Raw genomic sequence first — 27,499 nt, 5'->3', positions numbered from 1 at the left:
GAATACAGAAAAGATATGTATATAGATACATATATATTAGTAATTAGTTTTAAGCATGCCTCTACAAACACATGCTACTGTATCACTTGCTAGTAGAAACCACATAATCATGAAAATTATTGAGAAAAATGTAGAAATACACAAGTAATTTTGTTGACGTTCTTCAGGTTATTTACCTTAAATGATGCAACTAAAATTCCAGATGGCTCAGTGGTATCTATTTTATTAGCTAAGATAAAATACATAAAACAACAATAACTTGACATTTCTACCCCTAATCCTAAGACCCTGCAGCAAATATGTGCTGACTGCAGCCGTTATGTTTGTGGGTTAACTGCCTTCTGGTGACAGTGGCAATGTGAGGATAAGAATCAATCACGTGCTAGCAGGAGGACCTAAAACTCAAGGTTGAAAACATCTATGTGAAGAATCCAGACAATCACAGTTATAACAAGAATTCTGTGATGGGTGTCTAGAGTAGATGAGCAATCTTCTCTAGTTTTTCTACTGTCCAGGTGTTCAGTACCATCTTTGTAGACTATCTGCCTGGCAAAATGGGATGCAAAATGGGTCTGCTGGGAAGCTGCGAGGCTTGTGAAACACAAGAAGCCAATGGCTTCCCCATCATGGATGCTGTCTGCTTTGACTCCAGCAACACCTAGCTGCTAAAATGTGACTGATGAGTTGATAAGTAGGACTTAAGAAGTACTGCCATATCCACCCCTTGCCTATCATTCTGCCTGCTACTCAGAGCACCTTATGAAATGAGATTGAAAGGGGAGGACTAAAGAATAAACGTATTTGTTAAAAAGAAACAATTCACATTGTACCTAACAAGGTAAGTATTTTAAATAGGAGTAGACGGATTAAGTGTGGTCTCTGATGACCGAATAGAACCTGACAAACTTAGAGGCCATCTGAGTATCAACCTTAAGGTGGGGCCACATTTCAAATATGTAGAACAATTCAAAATAATAGTTTATTAAAAAAGGCTTATTCAAATTTTGCCTGCATGTATGCATATGTGTACCATATATGTGCCTTGTATCTATGAATCCAGAAGTGGGAAGGTACTGGATCCCCTGGAACTGGAATTACGCACAGTTGTAAAGCTACCATGAGGGTGTTGGGAACTAAACTAGGTCTGCAAGAGCAACAAATGTTCTTAACTGCTGAGCCACCTCCCCAACCCCAGATTCTATTTTATTGTGAGCCTAACCTTCAATGGCTGAGCCATCTCTCCAGCCCTCAGATTCCATTTCATAATAAGCTTATCTATACATGGTTTAAAAATAAATAAAATCCAAATACCTTTGTTTAATCTCAGTTTTCCACTCCCAATGTGTGTACATTAGACCTAGACTTCATTTACCAGTAGTGGTTAAGAAAAATGGTAATAAAAACTACTTATGAAATCATAAAATATTGTTTTCTAGGACTGTACTGAGTTTATTATTTTCAAAACTATTTTGAAATTTTTAATTTGAAACCTATTTTGAAAAATAATTTTCCTGAATGGGGATTAAGCATCTTAGCCAGAGTCCTCCTTCCTGATTAGCCTCCTTAGGTGTACAGATGTATGTTTATCCTCTAAGATGCTCAATCCCCATTCAGAAAGGCAAAGAGGATGGACATCGGAGGAGGGAGAAACAGGGGACAGGACAGGCGCCTACTACAGATGGCCTCTGAAAGGCTCTACCCATCAGGGTACTGAGACTCAGCCAAACTTTGGGCAGAGTACAGGGAATCTTATGAAAGAAGTGGGATATAGTAAGACCTGGAGAGGACAGGAACTCCACAAGGGCAGCAAGAGAACCAAAAAGCCTGGGCACAGGGGTCTTTTCTGAGACTGATACTCCAGCCAAAGGGCACTGATGGAGATGGCCTGGAACCCCTGCATGGAGGTAGCCTATGGCAGTTCAGTATCCAAGTTGCCTCCATAGTAATGGGTACAAGGACTGTCTCTGACATGAACTGATTGGCCTGCTCTTTGATCACCTCCCCCTGAGGGTGGAGCAGCCTTACCAGGCCACAGGAGAAGACAATGTAGCCACTCCTGATGAGACCTGATAGACTAGGATCAGAGGAAAGGGGAGGAGGACCTCCTTTTTCAGTGGACTAGGAGAGGGACACAGGTAGGGAAAAGGGAGGGTGGGATTTGGAGTTGAGGAGGGAGGGAGGCACAGGGGGGACACAAAGTGAATAAACTGTAATTAATAAAATAAAAATAATTAAAAAAAGAAAAGCGATTTTAAGTTAAAAATGAAAAAAAAAGATTTCTGATAATGTTTCTACAATATAAAAATACAGAAACCAGTTATAGCAGTGCTTTCCTATAATCCTAGCTTGTGGGGAGCTGGGGCAGGAGGGTCACCATGGGTTTCAGGCAAATCCAGCTACATAGTGAGATTACGTATCAAAACTACCAAAATCCAGCCAACCAACAAAATAGACAGAACAACCTTGAGAAGTTCATGAAACAGTAAAATCTTATCAGACTCAAATACTAATAAGAAACCACTGATACTTGATAATTGTGAGATATGAATTGGGCATATTCAGATGCATAAATATTTTAAACAATGAATATAGTTTTAAAGTTCGCAGCAAAGCTTATACAGCAGTATTTATAATGGCTGAAAGTACATCCTTCACACTCTTGTATAAAAAAGTTGAGTAATATGGGAATAATAGTATTAATAATTAGGAAAACTAGATTGTGGTAGAGGGTGTCCATAGCAGAGGTTGATCCTCTGCATCCTCAAACACAACACAACACAACACAACACAACACAACACAACACTCACACACAAGCAAAAAGAAACAAAATAGAGAGGGCAGGGGGAAAAAGAGGGAAACCGTGATATTACAGGGTTTGCAGAAGCCCTGTGTCACAAATAGAAGGGCCTTCCCTAGCATATGGAGTAGGTAATATACTCTCCCAGGGATGGTCAGCAACTATGTTCACCTCAGGCTCATCAAGAAGAGGTAAACTGTCAAGTATAATTTCAGTCATAGGGTGATTTGCCTGGGACACATTAGTGTTATGCAATCATGATAGATAGGTTAACCCAGCACTAAACTGCCACTTGGGAAATCTCGAACTCAAACAAAGGCTCAGTCATTATTACTGTCAAAAGGTACACAGAGACAAAATTTGGTTGGCAGCAAGAAAGATGAATCAAAGAAAAAGAATGTCTAATTGTATAATCAAAATCAAAACTGAGAAGTAGTTGGTAATTACCTTTAAGTTCCAGCAAAGTTAAATGCTATTACCTGTATTATCATTATAACTATAAATATTATCACTGATTAATATTAAAAATAATTCTATAAAACCAAAGTATTTAATGGGGAGGCAACTTAGATTCATACATACATTTTGTTACTCAAAATCTTTCAACATGATTCAGAGTAAAGACTCTTTTATACATGGGAATAAGGCAGCAACATTTAAAAAAATTTGTTATTTGAATGTTCTTTATTTAGCTAAATAGTCTAAAAAATAGTTTTTAAAAGAGGAGTTTTTGGAAATATTTAAACATGCAAAAATCTCACGCAGTTCAATGACTTTCGCAGGAAATAAGGATAAAAGCATGAACTTAAAATGTAGACTGACTTAAGTAATCCAAGTAATCTCTCAGATATTTTGTAAGCCTGGAAAGATATCTACTTATAAGTGATACAACACGTTATACTATTAGCAAACATAGACTCTGCCACCTTTAAATCAGCCCCCACCCCATATTCTCACAAGGAATGTCCTCAAGTGCCAGTGCCTGAAGTGATACGCTCTGACAAATCTAACAGCTCTTTCTGTGTCATTCCTAATGCACTTGTCACTCAGTATTATCCATCCTCATTAATGACAATGGGAAAGTTTATCTTGGGAACACGTTTTAAATCATCTGCTCTTTACAATGGGACCATGAAATCTCTTACAAAACATGAGGCGGGAACTACTCTGACAACAAAACCCCTTCCTGGCAGCTTTATTCTTAATTCCTGTTCAAGGAGTAATCTGTTTATTATAAAATCATACAGAACAATATATTAAACAGAATTTGAAACAAGAATAGCTAGTGTGATTTTCAAGCTTACAAGTATTTTTACAACATTTTTATTAAGTAGAAAACACTGTTGAGTACTTTTTGTGTGGCTTCACACAATCATCTTTTCTACTCTATATCATGATCACCTTTGAAAAGGGGTTTTGCTTCGCCTAGTTTTAAATACTGGTCATCTAGTTCTTACATGTTTATTGAAAATATGATAATTTGCATTAACTTAAATAAAAGTCATTTCCTTTAAAATAAAATGCCCTATTTAAAAATGTCTAAAATGCTAAAACACTCAAGTTTCACTTAAAAATAAACTCACCAGTGCCAATACTACTTTTAACACAATGATAATTACATTGTAAGCTTGAATATGATGGTTTAATGTTTTAAGAAATTTCTACAGTTAAAAAGATAGAAACTAAGTTAAACTTCAGGATCCACAGTGCCTGTTGTTTTAATTTGACTGTTAATTCTGGTCACACGTGGCTTGTGTATGTCTGAAGATAAAATAAATACTTCCAGGGAACATGTCCTTAAGCCTCTTAATATGCTGGAATTGGAAGTTTAATGCTACATTTTGTTCTTCTCACTGGAAAGTAAAGTCATATTAAATATAGTATAATGAAAACTATAAAATATTAGATTGAATATTGATTTTTATCATTTTCAGTCACTGAAAGGCATCTGTATGATATGTGCTAAATACTATTGGATATTAGTAGTTTATATTAATATTTAAATTATATTAGCCTATAAGTTATAACAAAGCATTTTAACCTTAGAATTTAAAATGACTGATATTTTAAGTTAATGCTCTAAAGAGTTTCTTTAAGGAATGCTGCTAACATTATACAGGCTACAGGGTTAAAATTCTTGCTTACTGTATAATAAACACTATAAATACTATAAAAGGTTTGTATTAATATGTAAGGATTAATAAAACAAATATAAATCTAAGGATATACCAAAAATAATAATTGTTTCTCATATATTAGGTATTTGCTGTGAATCTGGGAACAATGTCTAAAAGTAGCATTTTATGTGCAGCTTTGGAGAGCAAGCTTAGCCTGGTGTGTGGGAGGCTGGCTCAGCATTCGAGTGATCCCGGGAGAAGCCAAAGCCTATAAGACAGTGAACACCCACAACACCACACAGAACACACACACACACACACACAGGTAGCTTTGAGCATCTCAATTCCCTACCAATTCCAACCTTTTATGAAATTCTGCATTTTCATAAAATAGTACCGTAGCTTGAGAAAAGCTAGGTACTTTCAGAAAGAGACTTATTAATTTTACAAGTATAAATTATACACCGAAGGATTATGCATTCACTGCTTTTCAAATAGAGCTGAATTTAAAAACTATAAATTATATTTTTCACTGTCAACTTCAGTATAATTTGTTAAGACCACTAACACAGAGCTTCTTCACTATAATAACTTTTCTGACTATAATCAGAATGTAAATATTTTTGGCCTAGGAAAACACAGATCTCAATTTAGTTATGGAGGACAAAGGAAGCACTGCAAAACGAATTGGCCTCCTAACCTCCAGTACAGTCTACTTACGTACAGGAGGGCTAAAATGGGGCTGTGGGTCAGAGCGGCAATAGCTGCATAAGGGGTGTTATGCTGCTCCTTACACTCCTGCACAGGGTCAGGCATAAGAGAACTTCAAATAAATGGGAGATGGGAATGTTATAATCATGGAACATTAAAGTAAGGCTGAGCATATTATACAGTGTCATGAAGGAACATGTAGACCAGATTTTCCAAATACTTTCACATGGCTTGTTTTTCAAAAATCAAATTATCTATTGAATCAAGTTGTTATGAATTATAACAATAATGCAATTGGAAATAATTGTCTTCATTAAATTTTTTTATGCATATCAGGATGGCTTCCTAAGAGGAGACTCTTTAAGTAGCCAAACTAAAGCAATAGTTTAGTTTAGTTTAGTTTAATCTGTCTCATGTACATCATGACAGCCAACAGGGGGCTGGAGAGATGGCTCAGTGGTTAAGAGCACTGGTTGTTTTTCCAGGAGACCTAGGTTCAAATCCCAGGGCCCACATGGCAGTTCAGAAATGTCTGTAACTCCAGTTTTAGGGAATCTGACACTGTCACACAGACATACATGGAGGCAGTACACCAATTAATAAAAAAAAAAAAAAAGGACAGTCAAGAGGATGACTCTTTGATAGAGTCTTACAGACTTCTATATCATGGAAGTGATATGAGTTACTGTATTATAAAAGCACAATATTTCAAATGCTGTAGAATATTTCAAATGCTGTATTCTAATTCCACTTAATACAATCATCTAATCCAGCTGGTCACAAGTTCTACGAATCCACATTTTTTTTTTTTTCCTTTTAGAAGCCAGCCAATAAAAACAGCCAATAAAATCAGCCATATTTGCCACAAAAACTATGTCTATTAACAAGGTCAAATGGGCCAAAGTAGGCTGGGAAGCACAGGTTTTGAAATGAAGGAATTAGAAATTATTTCTATTTGGCTTTACAATATAGAGTAAACTAAGCAGCTCATATAAGGGACCAGACAGGAATTCGTAACTGATCTTGTGTATTTGAAAAGTTTATTATTAACCCTCTCTTTCTCCCATTTTCTCCCCCCTCCCCTTCTAGTTCTGGCTGGCTTAGAACTTGCCATGTAGACCTTACTGGCCTTGAACTCAAAAGAAATCTGCTCACTCTTGCTTCTGAGTGTCGGGGTTAAAAATGTACATCACCATTCCTGGCCTTTGTTAAATCTTTTAAGATGAAGCATCCAAATAAATTTCACAGGTAACAAGGTGACCATAATGAAACAATCACTCACAGAAGTACATCAATTATGCATTGTTAATTAAAAACTTCCTCCTCATCGAATACCGGTATTACGAGCACAGTTCTACTTCATTTCACTGACAACTCATTATGTTACCTGCTGTGTGTTGAGAGTTGCTTTGCTTATGCAAAACCTTAGAGGCAGATTAAGTCTCCAAGGAAAGGGTGCTGTACATTAGATCACCCCCCAGAGTCTGTAATGCTGAACTGCTAGAGTGAAAAGTGCAGGAGGGCATGTACTCACTCATCCATTCACTCAGTATTTATTAGGCACCAACACAATCAAGAATTGAACTAGGAAGAGGTGGGGAAGATGATGAATCAGACAGACCTACGTTTGCAGCAGTTATTACATGTTCTCAAAGCTTAAACACCATAAAAGGAACCACAGAAATACCTGGTGTTTTCACTCCACTGATGTGTGACAGCAACAACAGAACAGGGCAGAGTGGAAACCAAAGCCAGATAACAAGCAGAGAAGATCAATATGCACATGGATCATTCCATTTCCATTTTTTAAAGATCAATTTTTATAGATCTATCAAGTCTACATGGCTTTAAAAAATATTTTGTTATTATATATTTGACTCTTATGCCCAAACTATGAAAGACTAATTTACTTGTACTGTTTGGTTTTTTTTTTTCCCTATGTAGCACAGGCTGGTGTCAAACATAATGCTCTTGTCTCAGCTCCCTGAGTTATAGGTGTATTATACAGGCATACTATCATGTCTGGCTTGTGAATTTGTTTTTCTTAACCTAGAAGATTTTGTTTGGCATGAACCAGAAATGTAATCTTTTTTAAAAAATATTTTCTTGTTATTATTTTATGTGTATGGGTGTATATTTGTGCATCATGTGCATACAGGACACCCACGGAGCAGAAGAAGATATCAGATCCCCGGGAAAAGGAGTTACAGACAGGTGTGAACTGCCACACAGGTGCTGAGAATGGAACCTGGGACCTCTGGAAGAGCAGCCAGAGCTTTTAAACTCTCTCTCCAGCCCCTTGTTGTTGGGTTTAATAGCAACAGTCATCCCTTCCTGCATATCCAATTTCCTCAAATTAAGCATGGCTGTGTATCTGAATGTCCAAATACAGAGGGAAGAAGCTATGTGGTGCTGTACAAATTTATTGGTATAGTTTTATAATTTGTTTTTTTAATTGCTGTTTTGGGTCTAGGCCTTATGTGAACTAGGTATGCACATCCTCACTGAACTAAATTTCTAGTCTCTGAAATTTAATTTTTTTTGAAGCTAAAAGTGACTTTACATCATAAATATCTCTCCACATGTAAAATTTAAGAATGTAAAAATTACTATAAATAATAAAATATATCATTAATTTTACTTTTATTCTTAAGTCTTAATTTATTTATTTATTAAGACGGTTATTAATATTTTTCCATCATAGGATTTATTGCTTAATTTTACTTAAAGACAGTATTAAAGTAACCTGAGGTAAGATTTGCAAAGAGTAGCTTTAAATAAACAGTTAAATTTTCATTAGAATTTTGTTTCTAATCTTGAAAGGTGAGGTTAAAAATTGGTGATCTGAAAAACTGAATTTGGTAGATCCTTAATTAACTTACAAATTATATGTGCTTTAATTATGTCACAGGATAATATTTGATGTTCTGAAGATAACACTTAAAAAAGCATGTTAATTAATTATGAGCAAATATTTTTAAAGTAACTTGGAAAGAAGGTTTTGGAAACACGTGTTTGCTGCATTTCCTCTGGGCATCGTTTATGCTTCTCCACGCAGCGCCATATTCAGTTGCTGTTTCAGCCTCACAGCGTTCTTGCACATGCACTAGTGTACACGTGTTGCTGTAAAAGGAGGAAAGATCTGGAGGGTTACATAACCTTCCCTGAGTCACTCTCTGTGCTTACGGTTACAATGTCATCTTCTGCCTCCTTGTGCACAATTCCATGGTAAAGCCATCAGGCCTAGGAACTCTGCTAACCATTATTTGTTAAAGCAAAAGACAAGTCTTGTTAAGTGTTCTTTGGTTTCTGGGACAAACACAAATGTTTCATGGTGTTGTTTAAATGAGCTTGTAACCATCACATTCCATTAATTTACCAGTGAGTAAATTTACAGTTCAGATAGTTTAAGTAACTTATCTTGTCCAAAGTCAGAAAGGCCGTAAGTGGCAGACAAACCTGTCTTTTAGTCCAAAGCCTGTGTGCCCTGTACTATGGTCTGTTGTGCCACAACTGGTACAGTCTACATCTTCAGAGACTGTGTATTTCCAATGTAATACTCAGTCACTGATTAGCTCTGGCACATAGCCAGACAGCTCTTATCAAAGAATTATCCAATAAGAAATGTACTTTAAAAATCCATCAGAAAGTATAAAAATACATGTTATAACATACAGATCTCAGAATAGGTACGTTTTAACATTCAAGTTAAAGTTTCTCCATAGCAATTACTTCTAATGGTTTTATGAAAGACATTATTAAATTAGGTTGCTTTGCTCTTGGCTTCTCCCATATGTAAGGTATGCTGCTTTAAATATCATCATATATATTATTAGGGAGAAAATACTGTTACTTCCTCCCTTTTTACTTTTTTCTGTTATCAGATGCATATTTTATTTTGGAACAATATTTTATAAAATATTTTAAGTGTGCTAATTTCTAAATTCTTTAATCAAATATTTTGATGTAATTCAGTATTTCAAATTTAATTATATTATATTTAAGTTCTATATTTGATGCTCCAAAGATTACATAGAAAATAATATATAAAAACATAAAAAGAAAAAATATTAACTGATTAGGAACAAATTAGTCATACTTAGCAGAGTCTCTAAGCTTGATAGCTTTCCAGAAGATCACATCGTAACATTAATAACCACAGAGAGTGACTCCCGTGGAATTGTGCACAAGGAGGCAGAAGATGACATTGTAACCGTAAGCACAGAGAGTGACTCAGGGAAGGTTATGTAACCCTCCAGATCTTTCCTCCTTTTACAGCAACACGTGTACACTAGTGCATGTGCAAGAACGCTGTGAGGCTGAAACAGCAACTGAATATGGCGCTGCGTGGAGAAGCATAAACGATGCCCAGAGGAAATGCAGCAAACACGTGTTTCCAAAACCTTCTTTCCAAGTTACTTTAAAAATGGTAGTTTAACATTTAACAAGCATTTATGGAACTAATAAATATGTATATTGAAGATTTAGTTGTGAACAACACAGAACATGTCCTTACTTCTTGGAGATCTAATATTTTAGTGATAAACTGAGGACATAAACAAAGAAGCTGATAAGCATATATAAGCATTATAACAACATACCTGTTACACTGCAAATTAAAACAGGGTATGTGTTTGCAAATACCTTTATATTTCCAATGGGCCAGTGAATGTTTTCAAAGGAAGGGAACAAAATGGGTCATCATCACTCCCACAGTCAAACGGTGTTAAAAAAAAGCCTTGAAAGGACTGGAAGGTTGAAAATTTTGGGTGTTTTCTATGCAAGGATACTGAGGACAATGACTGATTTAGAAAAGTTTGGGGACTAAGTGTTCGCAAAGTTCCCTGTGTTACAAACAAGCTCATGGAAACCATATTTATTAAGCATGATTATCTCACACACAATGGAGAGCATATTAGTAGGATATATGTTCTTATGTTCTAGAAATTTAAAAATACAACTTGGCAGGGAAATAGGACAGGTGTGATTTGCCATCACTTGTTTTCTTTTCTTGTCTTCCTCTGACACATAAATGACACATTGTGGGAGGAAGTGTTTCAGAGTTATTGTGTAAACGGGGTAAGTTCTGCTACGGCAGTTCTGTGAAGGCTTTAAAAAACTCCTAGAAATACTGCAATATAATTTTTATGTAGCCAAAGCACAGAATGCACTTGCAGAAGTGTCCGTGCCTGCACACTTTAGGAAGGAGGAGAAGACTTTGGTCCTTTGCAGCTTTAGACAGCACTCCTTGTTCCAGCATGGCCTGAAAGTTGAGACAGCTGTACCACAAACACTGGGGGATCTTCATAGAGTCATGACTGAAGAGTGTGAACAGCTTTGCAATATTTGTATTTGGCCTTGTGAAATCATCAACCTGATCATACTCACATTTCTGTCATAAAATATGGTTATGAATAAATATAAGAAATAGCCAAGGGTCTGGGGATATAGCTTGGGGGCAGAGTGCTTGCCTAGCATGTGCAAGGCTCTGGGTTTGATCCCTAGTACTGCCCAAACCAAGGGATAATATAAAACAATAGACTCTGGGCTAAATTTGTAAATTAAGAGCTTTATATGAAATCATTTACAATAAAGGTATTATAAGATATTAGACATTAAAAATAGGATTCATTTGCTATAATTATAAATTTAATAGCCTCAGTATTGATAACCACAGAGACTTGAAGACATCTAATAGTCAAACATGAACTGACTTTGCCTTGCCAAATGAAGCAATGATGTTCTGCCAGCCAAACTCACAGGAAGCATGTGAAATGAACACAAAAGCAAACAGGCTTCATGCTGCCCGAGGGAAAGCCAGCAAGATGGCAGCTTCAATCATTTGGAATAATACTAAAGCAGCCTTAGGCTTTTCTCAGAATGGAAACATGTCACTATTACTGCAAGATTTCAACAAATCAGAACACAGAGGAAAGAACACTTACACAATCCCATCTTAGAAAGGGCACTTTACTCAACATGTAAGTGGAAAACAATTATAAGGAAATTTCAGAAAAATTGTCAGCGAACATAAATGACTAAGGAAAAAAAAAGAGTTTTTTTTTCCCCTTTCAACACGCTTAATAGATTTTTAAAAAGCTTACCACTTAGAAACAATTTCCTTTTACATTTTCCTTAAGGAAATATTAATGTAAAGAAACTTAGATGAAGCACTAAGTAAAAAGTTTGGTATTTAAGCTGCCAGGAAGAAATACCCATTATTCCTCAACATAGTATCAGCTCACTGTAAGAATTGATCAAAAGAAATAGGTTTTCACAACATTTATATAGGAAGTCAAAAAATACTTCAAATATTTTGGGAAATTATCTAATCAGTGTACTTTTAGCATATGTCTAATCATGTAGCCATCTTTGGTCAATCATCAAAAAATCAAAGGCAAATTGGCATGACTCAACTCTAACTTTAATACCGCATGATTGTGCCCTGTAAGCTTGTTTTGTGAGAGCGGCTGTGGTTTTAGCAGAGAGATTAACTACCGGACCTAAGCTGGCCTCCAAACCTTGCCCTGCTGATGCCTCCGGCTCTTTGAAGTCTGACCATCATACCTGGCAAAATAACAGTGGGAACTAGGACGGTGTCAGATCTAATCAAATTGTTCGCTGCAGCACAGTTAACTATGGGGTTCACTAATTGGCCCAATTGAGGATTATACCTTTTGCTACAGATTCACAACAATAATTTAGTTAAATGATGTCCCCCCCTTATCTCTTCTAATTAAGATTCCAAAGTTGGAAGAAATAGGATTAGACAGAGCCTCACAACTGTGTTCCTTTTAAGGTGGCATGCACTTTGATAGGTCCAGTATGGCAATGTAAAATAGATGTGGTAAGAATTAAACCAACTTCTTGAAACTCGGAGAAGCTGTGACACTGGCGTATGACTATATGACTTAGGAATTAAAGTGAAAGTAAGGGTATAGTACACCTACAATGTGAACATATAAGATTACATTCTGTGGTTATAGAATGTTAATTTTTATTTGTGTATGTGAGTAGGCATGCTCTTGCAGGTATATTCACCTTGTAGATACATGTGGAGGCCAGATGGTAATGTTAAAGCATTTTCCTCGATTGCTTTGCTGCCTTATGTTTTGAGACAGGGTCTCTCAGTAAACCTGGAGCTCACTCTTTTGGCTCGATTGGCTGGCCAGTGAGCCTCAGGGACCCGTCTGTCTCTGCCCTCCCAGTGTTGGGGCTACAGGCATGGATGGCCACATCTGGCGCTTCTACATGGCTGGGGACCAAAATCAGGTCTTCATCCATACGCAGCATGCACCCTATCCACCGAGACATTCCTTTCCCTTGTTCACTTGTTAAAAGCCCTTTTATTCAGATGAACAGAAACCTATACTCAATATTTTAGTTTTGACAGTGATAGTATACTTATGAATACAAGCTAATTTAAACAATAACCAATGTTTATCAAGCACAATAATGTCTAAAAATTATTTTAGACTATATGGTCCATGATACTACCCCTTAAAAGAATTTCCAAGTATTTCAGTGACTTTATTATGAATTGATAGGCAAGTTTCCCTTCTGTCTCTTCGTCTTTGGGTATAGTAAACATATTTCACCCTTCTACTTATCATTAAAAAACTGGAAAGGCCACAGAAAGTAAACCTAGAACTGATGATATCATGCAATAATCTGAACTGTTAAATTATCACAATGATTAGTAGCCTGTGGGACTTTATACTTTGTAAAATGTAAACATTTTAGATAATTCTATGATGTTACAACAAGGTATGTTATTGTCATGTTACCATTAACCTAGTTTACAGCAATACCACAAGCAATTTTGGTATTAATAGTTAAGAATGAATCTACTCAGTATGTACACGAAGAATAGCTAGTTACAATAGCAGGTTGGCCAATTATTTTGTGAGAAAAGCCTTGGTGATTGAGAGTTGCTGAGGTCTCAGATTCTGAACTGGGTACAGGTATCATAAGGCAATCTTGAATAAGCTCAATTTGCTTTGACAGTCTCTGCTCTCAATACCCAGCCTATAAGACCCAGATACACTAATTATTATCTGACCTCTGGACTAGCTGAAACCTCTACAATTGTTCTTTATCTATTTATTGAACATTTGTAGTTACAGGATATTCCTTCTGTGAGTTTCAGCACAACTCAACTTATTGTGCCATAAGGAGGAAATATTTTGTAATAATAATATAGATGCTGAAACTAACATAGTGATTTATTATCACTTGTTAGAAAATTAACTTAGTAGAATGTGAAAGCTGAAGTTATAAAATTAAAATACATTCATGTAAAATGTTATTTCTATCATATCATCAAATTCAATGCAGCCACATTTCAAATCCCAGCAACTATTTATGATAAGTGCATCACAGTTATAAAAAAAGTTAGTTAATAATAATACCAACATTATAAAAGAACAACTGTCACATTGGCAGTCAAGTTCAGTGCTAAGGCCACTACAGGATCACAAATCCTAGAGAGTGGAGTTTATGTGGTTGGTGCATAAAGCTTTATCACTTGGGCCACTTCAAGATTCCATTTATAATTCCTCTACACAGCACACATTCCAAAAGATACACAGATCTGCCCAGGACACAACAGAGCTCTTCAAGCACAGGGATACCGTGTCAGCACTTGTAGACAGGATTCTGCTGTGTTTCTCACATGGGGTTACAGCTGTATAGTTACATGAAACTGTAATAATTTATTGTTATAAATGATTCCCTCTGAATCAGAAGTATGTGAATGAGTATCAATACATACTCCAAGAAGGAGATAATAACATTCTGTCTTTGAGTCACTCAAAGTTGGAAAATACTGGAGTTGCTTAACCTGTCATACACAAAGGCCAGTGGGTAAACAGGCTTTAAGAGAACCCATCCGCTCTTTGCTTCTTGTCTCCATCCACCCCTCCTTTGTGACTCAGGAACATTTTGACTTCAGGAACATCTCAATATGTAATAACTAAATCTGCTTGTGTGAAATCAGAATAGTTCCTTGTGCCTTACCCCCCAAACCAGGCTTTGCTTCTGGGAATAACACTCAGATTCAATGCGCAGGGCATTACCACCTCAGACTTTTCAGAGGAATATAACTTGAATTTTATTTTAAAAAGAATGTCAGAACATTAAAAAGACTTATGTATTTCTTTGACATTTAAAATGGCTTTTACCTGAATCTTTATTTAATAAGCCTCCAAATCCTCACTGGTTAGAGCAAACCAAATTGACAAAGGACTTGATTGACTGTGCTGAATATTAACTCCTTAAAAAGGTGACTTTGTTATTGTTTGTTTTCAAATACTGCTCCCAAGACACAGGGCGACAATTATGATTCTTTTAGTTTTGTGTAGTACAAGAAGCCTGTGTGGCTAAACAGCATTCGCTATTAGAACTTATGGCTACTGAAGGGAGTGGTCTCACTTGACATTACACAGGTCCTGCATTGCCCCTTTCTATGCTCCCCATGAGACACTGTGAGCAAGGCCAGGGACAGGATTCACATGATCATCCCACCTTGGGCACAGTAACTTTTCCACTGAGGAATTCTTGCTTAATTTTCACGTAATAGAAATGATACCTTAGACTTGCTTTTAAAAACATTTGAAACTTTGGAAGAGTATCATGTAGAGAAAAAAAATTTATATTTGAAACATAAAAAAATGCAAGCATACTTTTGCCAAACAATATGCTAAAATCTAGTTCTCTAAATGTTTTAAAACAGTAGTCACTCAGTATTCCATCAGAAAAATAAAGACAATGCTGGCCCAGTTACAGTCTTGGGTTCTATTTCAATTGTTTCTTTTGAGTAGTAAAGCAAATTAGCTCAAGAATCACTATTTCTACACACTCCTATTTGGGCTTTAAGTGGCTTTTGTAGGGAGTATTCCCCAGATGAGGAACTTCTAACACTCCTGCAGAGATGACCTGCCTGAAGAACTGGCTGCCTGATTAACTATTAACTGCTCTCAATAGGATTAGATAATTAAGGACATTGATGACCATTAATTAGGAGGAGGGCACATTAATTTGTCACAGGATAGGACCCTTATGATGATTTATAGGTTAGTGCTACTTATAAATGTGAAGGGACAGAGAAAGAGAGAGAGCCATTAAGTTACCTTATCAAGTGGCCAGCTTAAAGAGGGCAGAGGGTCAAAGAAGGGCCAAAGTGGTCACTTTAAGGGTGAAGTCCCAAACACCAAAGCAGTGCCAAGCCAAATTGACCATCATTTGGTGATGAAGTTAAAAATATGCTAATTTATTGGTGGTAATTCTCTCTTTTTATGGTTTCAAGCAGTTAAGACAAGTGGCCTGCTTAAGAGCTTTTCATTTGAAAAGAGATTAAACAAAATGGTTTGTCAAGGCAGCTTGGGTGTTTTATGTCTTTGTTAAAAACAAAAAAACCAAACAAAAATAAAATAAAATAAAACCCTGCACCAACTATACTGATAACTATCATACCACCCAAATGCCATCTCTCTGAACATTTACTTCATTAATAAATATATCAACTCTAATTGCTTAACAGTTCCACATTCATTTGCTCTTTAGCAAGATTAAGCTGAAATAACTCTTTTGTATTGCTTTCTGTCATACTGCATGCAGAAAGGTCACAAAAATTCACATGTAGATACTTTACTTACAGCCACTAGTGTAACTCATACAATGTTTAATTCAACATTTAAAAAATTAAATGTAATCTTCCTAATACTAAAAACAAAACAAAACAAAACAAACAAAGAAACCTTCGTGAGGTAGGGATGAAACTTGTTATCCACACACAGTTGTGGGTAGCATTCATATTCCACACACAGTAAGCACATCTCATTAACATTTAATTAAATGCTTTTGAAAGCCTTGGAGATCCATGTCATATTTATCATTTGAGTTTGGAGCTTATATTAAAAGCTATTAAGGACTTTTTTTTTTTTTGCTGTACTTGAATAATATACAATTAGAATGGAGGAAAATATAACAAAAATTAGTCTATTCTAATAAAAGCACTTCATTTGTAGTCTGAAATGCATCTTAGATGTTTTACTGGAGTAAAAAGCAGGCATGAGAGGGACCATTTACCTTAAGACAGTAAACTAAAACATAAAAAGTCTCTTACCTCAATGGAGAACAGCTTCCTTTTTAACTTAAAAGCTAAGTCTTTGACATCCGATTCATCACAAGTCAAGTTATTAAGCCGAGGAATCTTCCGTATATGGATCAAACCTCATGGAAAGGAAATTAAAAGAGAAAGCCTTAAGTGCTGTCATCACAGGCATAAATTAAAGAGTCTTACAGCAGAATCTGTAAATTTACACACAAGCATCCTCCCTTTAAAACTGGAGCTGACTACCAGGAGCAGTGAAGCAAATGGTGTGATTATACTCAAGTAATCAAGCAGAATAAGATAAACAGAAATCCTTGAGCGAGGAAAACTAATTGCACTTTGGTACAGGAGTACAGATGTAAAGAGGGACCTTAATACTTGTCAAAACTATAGCCGGTCTGCGCGTGATTTTCTTTCCTATTTACAGTAAGCAAATATGGCTATCACCTTGCATGCTGTCCACAGCAGCACTGAGCGATCTTTATTTTATTAAATGCACCAGTAAGCAGCCAGCAAAACAAGGCTTTTGGGTTACTGATAATCTGCAAAACACTAATAAAAAATACTTCATTTTGCACACTGAACAAACTACTGAAGAAAACTAAATTTCAGCATGGGCTAGGATAAAACATTAGTCTGTCTGCCATCCGGAAACACTGATTTTTATGGCACGTTGGGTCCTTATGTGGCCATCAGAAGCTCTGCAGCAGCAGTAGGTAAGCTGTGAGCTCCGGGCCTCATCAGCAGAAACACTTGCTAATCTTTCCTGACAAGGCACTGGATGGCTTTTGTGTAGTTTCTGACTAAACTAGGGGTCAGTTCCCACAGATGAAGACATGGAAGGTTCTTCAGCACATCTTTTTGCCTGACTCAGCTCATATTTAAAAACACCATCTCAGGGATACTGATCCCTGAACTGGGATAAGAGACAGCAAATGTCAGATTTGAGTAGACAGACCTCATTTGCAGAACTGCTTGCCTGTGTGTGTGCCTGAGTGCTCACCAATGTGTACATGCACTCAGATTTAGAGTGTAAACCTTTAAGTACTTCACTGTTAAAACTTCTTCCAAGTAATTCATTAAAATAAAAATGTTTACTTTTCAAATATAATCGTGTAATAAATTACTTGAGGATGTCATAGGATGTTTTTTTGATCACATTCACCACCCACTTTTCACTAAGACAATAGCTCTTAATAGTTAAACATGTCATACTTACTTATTTAGTAAAATACACTTAATAAAAATAACGACAGCACATTTCTCATTTTTCTCTTATAGTATATGTGCTTGTTGGGTAATTATTAAGAGGCCTTATATAATTCATTAATTATTTTATTAACAGATCCTTATTATAAAAATGTTTACAAATAAAATTACTCATTACATATGAGGAATAATTTACTCATTCAGAGATTTCAGCACAAAGAATGACAGTTCAACACTTGAAATGTTTCAACCAAAATATCTTTAGAATATAAAACATAATTTCAGTAAGTTTAAAAATGAATGCTTATAAATGAATGTAACTTAGAACACACAAGTCAGAAGGTTCAAAGTCCACCATCAAAACCAAACTAAACCAAACTAGACCTGCAATGTAGTAAAATGTCCAATCAGTTCTTCTGGGTTTATATCAGAGGGACAGGTAACGTAGTCCCCTTTTAAAATGTCAGTGCTGGGGACTGAACCCAGGGCCTTATGCATATCGGGCAAATGCTCTACCACCGAGCTATTATCTCAGTCTAGAACACACAGTGTCACAGAGCTGGTTTTGTAAAATATAAACCTGTATATATCACAGAAGTGCTGTTACGCTGTTAGAGGTTGACTTTTCGCTATTCAAAATGCTTAGGACCAGAAATATTTCATATTTTGGATTTTAAAATTAGTGATATTTTAATATACTTACTTCAAAGATGGCTAACATACATGATTGATTTCATAGAAACTTTAAACCATCAGTACAATAATACTTCAGACCCTGGGTTTGACTACTTATACTTATCATAATCTGCAATCTTAGTTTGACAAATGCCTAAAACCGATATTAACCAGGATGGGGAAATAGTCACACTATGTTATAGAAGATGTTCTAATTAGACCAGAAGGATGCTGTCAGGTATATGAGAGGCTCTTAGGACATATTCTTTTCATGATAAAGATGATGCTTACCATGATAATCCTTATATAAAGGGTTGGTTTCCTTCTCTGAACCAATAAAAGATTCCAGACCAACTACTGTATCTGACAAATTTCTCACTCGTGCAGTAATTGCTTTATTCTGAAAAAACACAGAAACGGAATACTCATGTTATAATTAATTACAAAATAAAACATCTATACCATACCACTGTATCATCTTGAATACGAATCATAGTGAAGATAAGAAACAATAAGTAAAAGTTAAAGATACTAGTGTCTGAACAACAGATGAAACAGTCTCCTAGTTGAATGATCTGATCTGCATAGGCATTTTATGTTAATTTAAAAAGACGAAGGCAAGGCAAAACTTTGTAGAAAACATTAATTATTATTCATTTGGCCTAATGACGATGGCTATACTTTGTTTTTCCCATTACTTTACTCCCGTCCACTGGAGAACTTGGGAGATGAAGGGGATGAGAAGAATAGGCAGCATCTTATAAAGCATGGCAAGAGTCCCACTGCTGCCCATCAGCTGGGACTAGGTCTCAGCTTTGTGACATATTAGGAAAACAGGAAGGTCTGGCTAAGGGGCTGTAACATGGCTACTTCTGGAGTCTTCTATGTCCCTTTCTAGATGCTGCCATTTGGCTCTAGAGTAACAACAAAGGTAAAGAAGCTGTGACTAACACTGACCAATGGCCAATACCTTCCTGAACACAGCTTGAGATGAATCCAATAGTGCTAAGTAGAACAGCTTGGAAAATGTCCTGGTGCTGGATTTAAACAATACATTAACATGGTTCTAAGCATAGAATACCCAGTTGCTAAATACTAATGATCCAAAAACAACCAGCATTCATGGCCAGAAAAGTAAAATCACTGACTAGCCAGTTGTTTTTCCAATTATTTTTCTTCACGGAAATTCAGTATTCTTTGTAGGGTGATTCCTAATAGGGTGATAAGTCTGAAAACTTTAATTATGTAACACAACGCAGCAGGACATTTTTGTTCCACCGATACAGAGTTGTTGAAATAAATCAGTCGTTGTGAAAAACTGAAACTCATTTTATATCCTAGTAACATCCAGCTGTCTATAAACTAATTTTAGAAGAAAAGGATGGGGACATACATAAGGCGGTCAAGAAAACTGGTCTGTTTGGTGCTGTGTCTTCTGTTAGAGGAGAGATCACAAGGATAGAAAAGCTTAATGATGGCTGCAGGGCTGAGTGCTGTTTCTGTTTCTTAAGTGCCTTTGTGATGACTGATAAAGATGGAAAGTAAGCAGGGTACGTTGATACTATATTATTCAAAGGGAAATGCACAGTAGTCTGGGTTGCCAAATATTCTGCTGAAATGGCTGTTTAGCTCACCCTTCGGCAGTGTTTGAAGTTCTTCCATAGGAGGAGTGCATGTTGCAAGGAGGGCATTTCAACCTCTAATCTGTGGTCTCGAAAGGAGAGAGTGTAAACAGTTTTTCTTATCTTTAAAAAATTTTGAATTATGTGGACACATTATAAAATACATTAAAAATTTGCAAATGGCTATTTTTCCTAAGGCAATTTTTCACTCAATGGTGAGAAAATAATCCAGATTGATTCCTTACTTTCAGTGCTGTGCCACAGGGGATGGTACTACTCCAGAAATAACAGGGGCTTCAGAGGCCAGAAACATGTTCCTCTCAATATTTCTTTAGCCAAAGACCATTATATCAAACTCATCCAGGTTGGGTTTCAGCCAGTTATTCTTCACCCAAACAAAAATGTCTGCCAGACATTCCAACAGCTGGGAGACAGTTCACAATGAGTCAAGTTGAAAATGATTCATTGTGCTGGGTACTGAACAATGTTGGGATGGGGGTGGGTGGGGCTGGGTTGGTAGTAAAGGGTGAGAACAAGTGGGAGAGGAAGAAAAGCCATGTAGTTACCCTATCAAGAAGAATCTTGGATAATAACCAGCAGGCTCCTATGATTTCAATTTTAGTATAAATTCAACTGAGAAGAGTACTCATGTCACGGACCTTCAGATGAGCAAGCACTTATCAAGGCTACTGCCAGTATTTCTTAATCAAAAAGGTCAGATTTACTTTTATCTATAAATAAAAGTCAGAGTCTTTGTGTGTAAATCTAGGTTTGTTAGAATTCACCTACTCAAGATTTCAGCCATATCAACTTGAGTCTTCTCAGTTATATAATAGGTAGAAGTGTAAAGTTATAGATGGACTGACTGCCATTCTAATTCTAACAGTAAAGAAGAACCATGCATTTAAATGTCTAACCTGGCACTGTTGTTTCCTTTTTTCATTTAATCCTAAAGTTAAGTAATAAGCCATTAAAAGAATGTAGTATATATATCAATCTTTTTAAAACAGCCTATAAGTGATAAATTAATTATAATCACCGAAGAAAACTAAAAAAGTCTAAATGTAAGACAGAATGTACAGCCTTATTTCAAAATTTCTCATAAATGTACTCACTTATTCATGTATTTTACTTGTGGTATTTCTAAGCTCTATGTTTTTATCTGTTATTAATTGTGAATTAAAAAAATCTATCTGAAAAGGTTTAATGGAACTTTAGGCCAAGAATAAACATTTAATTATATTGCTACCATAAAAGAATCTGCATTTAACAGTAACAGCTATTCTGCAAAAGTTGGTACAGTATAGCTAACCAGACTAACCCATAAAAGTTATAAAATAACTGAAAACATTTATAGAAAGAGTAATAGAAAGTTATAAAAGAATAACGTCTAAATTTCTGACTGAGATAATATTTTTATTATTTTTATTATAAACATTGTGTTTCTAGGTACTTGTAGGAATATAAAAGATATGTGGGCATGAAAAGGCAATTCTCTTTTTAAAAAAGATGTGATTGTGTTATGTTCAAGATTCTTTTATAGTATGCAATATTTCCTTAGAGCCATGCTTATGACAAGATCCTTCAAGTCACCGTATTGTATTAATATTAAATGGACTTTTAAATAAGGGTAGGTGAATTTATATAAGAGAACAAAAAATTAGTGCATTTAGAAAACCCTTTGTAAGCATATAATATTCACAATTCAGTTTGCCAGGAATGTACTGTATGTGAAAATCATCATAATATGGCCAGTGGTGCTCAGAAATCTTTAGCAGACCAGAGTGCAGATCTTGTACATTCTTATCCTCCCTGACTCTAAGCAGTTTTATCCATTAGCAAAGATGTGAAACTTCTTGGTCTTTAATTGAAAATGAAGATGTGATAGAAACTATGCTTCAAGTCCTAGGACAGATATCTGAATACCATTTCTATTTTAATTTTGAAATTGCTAAATTAAAAGTTTCAGCTGAGGAATATTTAAACAAGAACTTAGTCATGGTGACTAAATTTATGGTTATAGTGCACATGTGCCGTAATGACATCACCCAACTATGTACAATGATATTGCTACCCCTCCTCCTTGCCCATCTGGATAGGAGATCTAGGATGACTCAAAAATCCTTCTTATACTAGACAAATCTCCCTTTGCTCCTGGGTGAAAGTTGTCAGTTCTGGAAAGTAGCCAAGACATAACTAGGAGGGAAGCCAGAGAGAAGAGAACTGTTGTCTAGGAGTTTTAAGAGTTTGCTGGCACTCTCAGATGGCATTTTCCTAAGTTGCAGAAAGGGCCCTTAAATATTTCTGTTCGAGTGTAATTTCTTAATTATTTAAACTTGTGCACATCAGATGCCGCTGCAAATAAACAAGGCAAACCAGACTACCCAGTTGTCAGCCATTTCATTTTCATTTAGATTCACCACAACCTGCTGAGCTTTTGCTTTGACTGTTTGTTTGCTTTTAAAATATGGAAGCATATTTTTATTTAGGATATGTCATATCCATTAAAGGAATTTTAAATTCTCAATGACTGTCACTTCCTTTCAATTCAAAGCTTATAAAGATAAAGTAGGATTTTAAGATAAAAAATTCAACTCCTGTCATATAAAGCTTTAACAATTGTTCTAACACAAGATCTTAGCTATTAGTTAGCACCAACAAGTAACAAGGACGCATTAAACCCTGAACATTTCCTTACTTTCATGACACTAATTACCACAACAATATAAAGGATGCAATTTGCACCAGCACAGAATAAATTTCTAGTAAATATTTTAACTCAAGGATTAAAAAGTTAATTAATCATCATTTTAATTTCCAAGTTACTTCAGAGAAATAAACCAATTGACATAAAGCATACAAATACTGTCTCAAAAATAAACTCTTGGGTTGCTCCATTTATAAGAATATGAAAGAAGAGCTGTCATTTGAGGACAGCATGACCATCAGAGCTGGAAAAGCACAGTTCCAGTTGAAGAGGAGGAAACAGTTAAGCTCCTTGCAGGTTGACTCATACATGGTAGGTGGTGTACATGTGGGATTCACAGTCAAGCTTGGGACACTGAACCTTTTTTGAAAAATGTACATATTTCTGTTATGAAATCCAATACTAAAGTTGGATAAGGAAAAAATGTAGGGCTATTTGAGGAAGAATACTTTTCTTATTTCTCATGTGCTCAACTGTATTAAAATGAATACTATAAAACAATGATTTTGATAATTCTGTTCATTATTTTGCCTTAATAAAGAATGTAATTTATCTGACAAAATTATACCAATAGACTTACAATGTCTATTAATCATTGCAGATTTAATCCTTTCATTGAAGATCACAATTTATTTTAGAATATAAACTTTTTTGTAAACAAGGTAATTTAAATGGAACCTATCTCTTGGTATCATCACAGTATAACATTTATACAAGGAAACAGTAAAACAAACATTTTTTCCCTTAAAGCTTAGACATTTCACAAAGGAGGTAAAGGCAAATGTATTTCAGCTTAAAAAAGAAAGAAGCTGTTGATTGTTTAAATTTTACTAGGAATAGGCAATGAAACCAGGTATTTTTGTGAGTTTGATCTGATCAACTATGTGATCTAACTTTGATAAGAAAAGGGCGGTTCTTGATTTGCTTTAAAGCATGATTTTAGAAAACCCTTTGTTTATCCTGACAGTAGATGTTTGCATGGGCTTCACCACTGTTCAGCCAATATTCTCTAAGACATTAACAGAACATGTTCTGAAGGCTTTCAGAAATAGGGTGCAGAAAATATGATAAAAAGTAGGCTACAATAAAGTAGTAGGACAGTATATTCAAAAGCAATTTCAGGCTTTCCCCAAAACTTTGGCATCACCTAATTTTATACTATGGAAATTAATCCCATAACTTGATTCTTTATGCTTAAAACTGTTTTATGGGATACTTTCATGTGATAAATTCTAATTTACTTCTTTATACTTAAATCCCTTAGAATGCAATTACAGATATCCCCCAAAGCAGAGTATCCAGTTAATGTCTTGTGCTGCTGTGGCAGGTCAAAGATACTAAAGTTTAAAATCAGCTTTGAATAATACCACATTGAGCATAAAATGATAGCCTGTCATGAGGAACAGGCAGCCAGAGCCAGGTCCAGATGGGAGACTGGCTGGGGAAGGCTGAGGCAGGTGGGAAAGTGACGGGAACCTGACAGAAGACAGGAGCACTCCCTCTGCTGGCAAGGCCCTCACCTGTTCAGATGTTTAACTCATGACTAGCTTTTCTTTCATTATTTAAGATATAACCAATAAATTATTTAAGGTGTCCCTCTTTCAGTCTTCTGTTCTAGATGTACACATTTTCAAATACCCTACTTTCAGTATACAAATTTTTCTAATATATAGGGATCCAGTGTTTCACTAGGAGGTCTAATTATTTATTTTGTAATTTAATTACATCATAAATATAAGCAAATATAGAAGTGCTTTATAATATAAGCTTCCTAAATTTAATAATGCCTTTAAATCACACTTTTTGATATATCTATATCTACCTATCTATATACCCATATAAATGATTTAAAGAAAAAGTCTTGGGCTATAGACTTCCCAGTCTTTCTCTGGCTCTGTGCAACGCTCTGTAATGAAATAATATAGAAATGAACCATATAAATCAAGTATACAGGGAACACGGAAACAGCATGTCACAGCAAAACAGCATAGATGTACAGCGCCAAACCTATCTGACAATCTAATGATCTGAACTTACAGATATTATGTACTAATATTAAGAACTAATGATTACATAAAAAACTAGTTAAATTTTACAGAAAAATTATTCGATATTTGGTTTTCAATGTAAGTTAATAGCTGCAGCAAAAACATTTAGTAAAAATCTGTTCTAAGATTTTGGCCTACAACCAGAAGCTCCCAGAACAGGAGGGATCAGCTTTTTCACCCACTGTTCTCATCTGAATCCTGGCCTAAAAGCTATTCCAGCTCCCAGCTTTCCAGAAGGCTCCATCCCAGGAATCCTTGCCTGCCATTTGGTTTGCTGATTTTAATCTCCCAGGACTTTCTTAGTGGCTCTTCTCTGCTGAACTGGCACTTGCTTCTAGAAGTGAGTTATTATTAAACCTGCAGGTCAATTGTGGCACTAACAACTCTTTGGAAGCTTTCAGCCACAGTGTACAATTTGCTGATCTAATTAAATATTAATTCTAAGTGTTACATTTTGTGGCTAAGAGCTTTTATTTTCCATCATCAGCTTGGAAGAGAAAGAGGTTACAAGGCTAATTTAATCTCTCCCTTTGTACTTCCCAACATTAAAGATTAACTACGTAGGGTATGAAAACATTATTAAAGGAGCTAGAACTCTTTATATAATAATAATGTAATTAATAGCAAAGGGCTAAAACATAACATCAGGGCATACTATTTGACCTGGTGCTTAAACAGCTGGAAAATATCACTAGTAACAAGCACATTTTGTCTTAGCATTAAGAAATAATTATCTTTTTTCAAAGACACTAAGTGTTCTTTCAGGAAGGGTAAACATCTGAGTAAGTAAACAGAAATAATTTTAAACTCTTCATTTTCTCCCAGGGATTTTTCAGATAGCTTGTAACTCAAAGGATAAAAAACTTAATAATTTTATTTATGAAATAAATGCACAATTAAACTTCTATTTTGAAAACAAAAATTATGTAAAAATAAAGTAGAAGACCCTCCCCATTTTTCTTGTACCCAGTTCCTATATATTGAACACACAGGTCCCTCTCTGCTTCTGCTCCCAGAACAGCTGTACCTGTACCTAGACACTGGTCATCGTAAAGATCATAAAGATCATGTGGTCCAGCAGCCAGAGGTTCCATATGCCTCGATAATGACTCACTCTCTATACCATGACACACTCCACTCTTTACACGTAATTGATGAATTTCAGGCCCTAAACAGCCCTTCAGCTAAGGACCGCTAACACGATAGGACTACGTGTCAACTACAATACAAACATCATCCCAAATACTTTAGAGAAAGTAAAGAAAAACTCCACAAAATGATTACTTTCTTATGTTGTACTGAATATACTTTGGTTAGATAAAGCACAATAGAAGGGTTCTAAATGGTAGTTTCCTTTTTCAATATGAACACAAACCTGACTGGCCGTTACTACATCTTGTTCCTATTTATAACTACATTAAGACAAAATGTTCCATGTACTGATGTAGATACTCTGTGTAGACAGAAACTTAACAGATAATGTAAAAAGTTTAAGCCATTTTTGACCATGAAAATCATTAAATATATACTGCATGTATGATGCATACAAGCTGCAGTAGTTTTATAATCTAAGAGATGGTGCTAATATGCATGCTGTACAGCAAACAATTGGGAACTATAAGAATCCCAATTCTTGGTAAGAGGGTTGAAATAATTCTATTATTTGCTATTAAAAATAAACTTATATTTAGAGCTTACTTAGAATTTGATACATACAGTATAAAATTTAAATGACTTGAATATGATTCATTTCATTTGAAAAAAAAAACCGCTTCTTTTAAAACTTGTAAATGTGTCATTTTCCAACAATCACGTTTGGGCTAATTAAGAGCTACAACAATTACAGGTTGATTATTACATGGCAGTATCTTGGTTAAGAGAGTAAACATGAAAAATGATACCTAAAATATCTAGCTTTATTTATTAGTAATAGATAGCAATGGTCAAGAGAGTATATCATTATTTTTATGCTTAAATATTACCCTTATTAAAGTATAGTTTTAAAGATCATCAAAAACAAAAAAAGTATAAACAAAAATAAAAGATCATTGAATCTCTGCATGAGTATGCACATGTGTGTGCGGGTGTCTGTGAACACCAGAAGTATCAGATCCCCAGGAGCTGGAGTTATAGACAGTTGTGAGCTGCCTGACATGGGTGTCGGGAACCAAACTCAGGTCCTTTCTGAAAGCAGAGTGTGCTCTTAACCAGTTAGCTTCCAATACTCACAATGTCCCATTCAAAATCCATTGAAAATATTTCAAGAAATGATAAACTAGTTTAGGATACACAAATCTGTTCCTAATAATAATAACTATCACAACAATTACAGGTAAAAATATTTTCCAAAATTTTATAGTTATAAAGAAAAATGTTTGATAATTCACCAAGCAATTTTTTCTTTCTTTCTCTCTTTCTTTTCCCTTCCTTCCTTTCCTTCCTTCCTTTCTTTCTTCCTTCCTTCCTTCCTTCCTTCCTTCCTTCCTTCCTTCCTTCCTT

The 27,499-nt window shown here is 35.5% G+C and overlaps 1 protein-coding gene across 2 annotated transcripts in view; it reads right to left on the bottom strand.

Moving 5' to 3' along the window:
- Nucleotides 1-27,499, bottom strand: part of Elp4 (elongator acetyltransferase complex subunit 4) — a 205,392-nt gene that overhangs the window by 91,365 nt on the left and 86,528 nt on the right. For both annotated transcript variants that reach the window (XM_055599350.1, XM_055599359.1), the window contains exons 8-9: nucleotides 18,915-19,023; nucleotides 16,752-16,858 (exon numbers count right to left, since the gene is read on the bottom strand). In XM_055599350.1, the coding sequence (XP_055455325.1) occupies nucleotides 16,752-16,858; nucleotides 18,915-19,023 (216 nt within the window). The remainder of the gene's footprint in view (nucleotides 1-16,751; nucleotides 16,859-18,914; nucleotides 19,024-27,499) is intronic.

This window comes from Psammomys obesus, unplaced genomic scaffold (genome assembly GCF_907164565.1).
Source record: "Psammomys obesus unplaced genomic scaffold, mPsaObe1.curated_primary_1811, whole genome shotgun sequence".
NCBI classification, from domain to species: Eukaryota; Metazoa; Chordata; class Mammalia; order Rodentia; family Muridae; genus Psammomys; species Psammomys obesus.
Note: the sequence above shows the minus strand (reverse complement) of the source record. Positions and strands in the feature narration are given on the sequence as shown.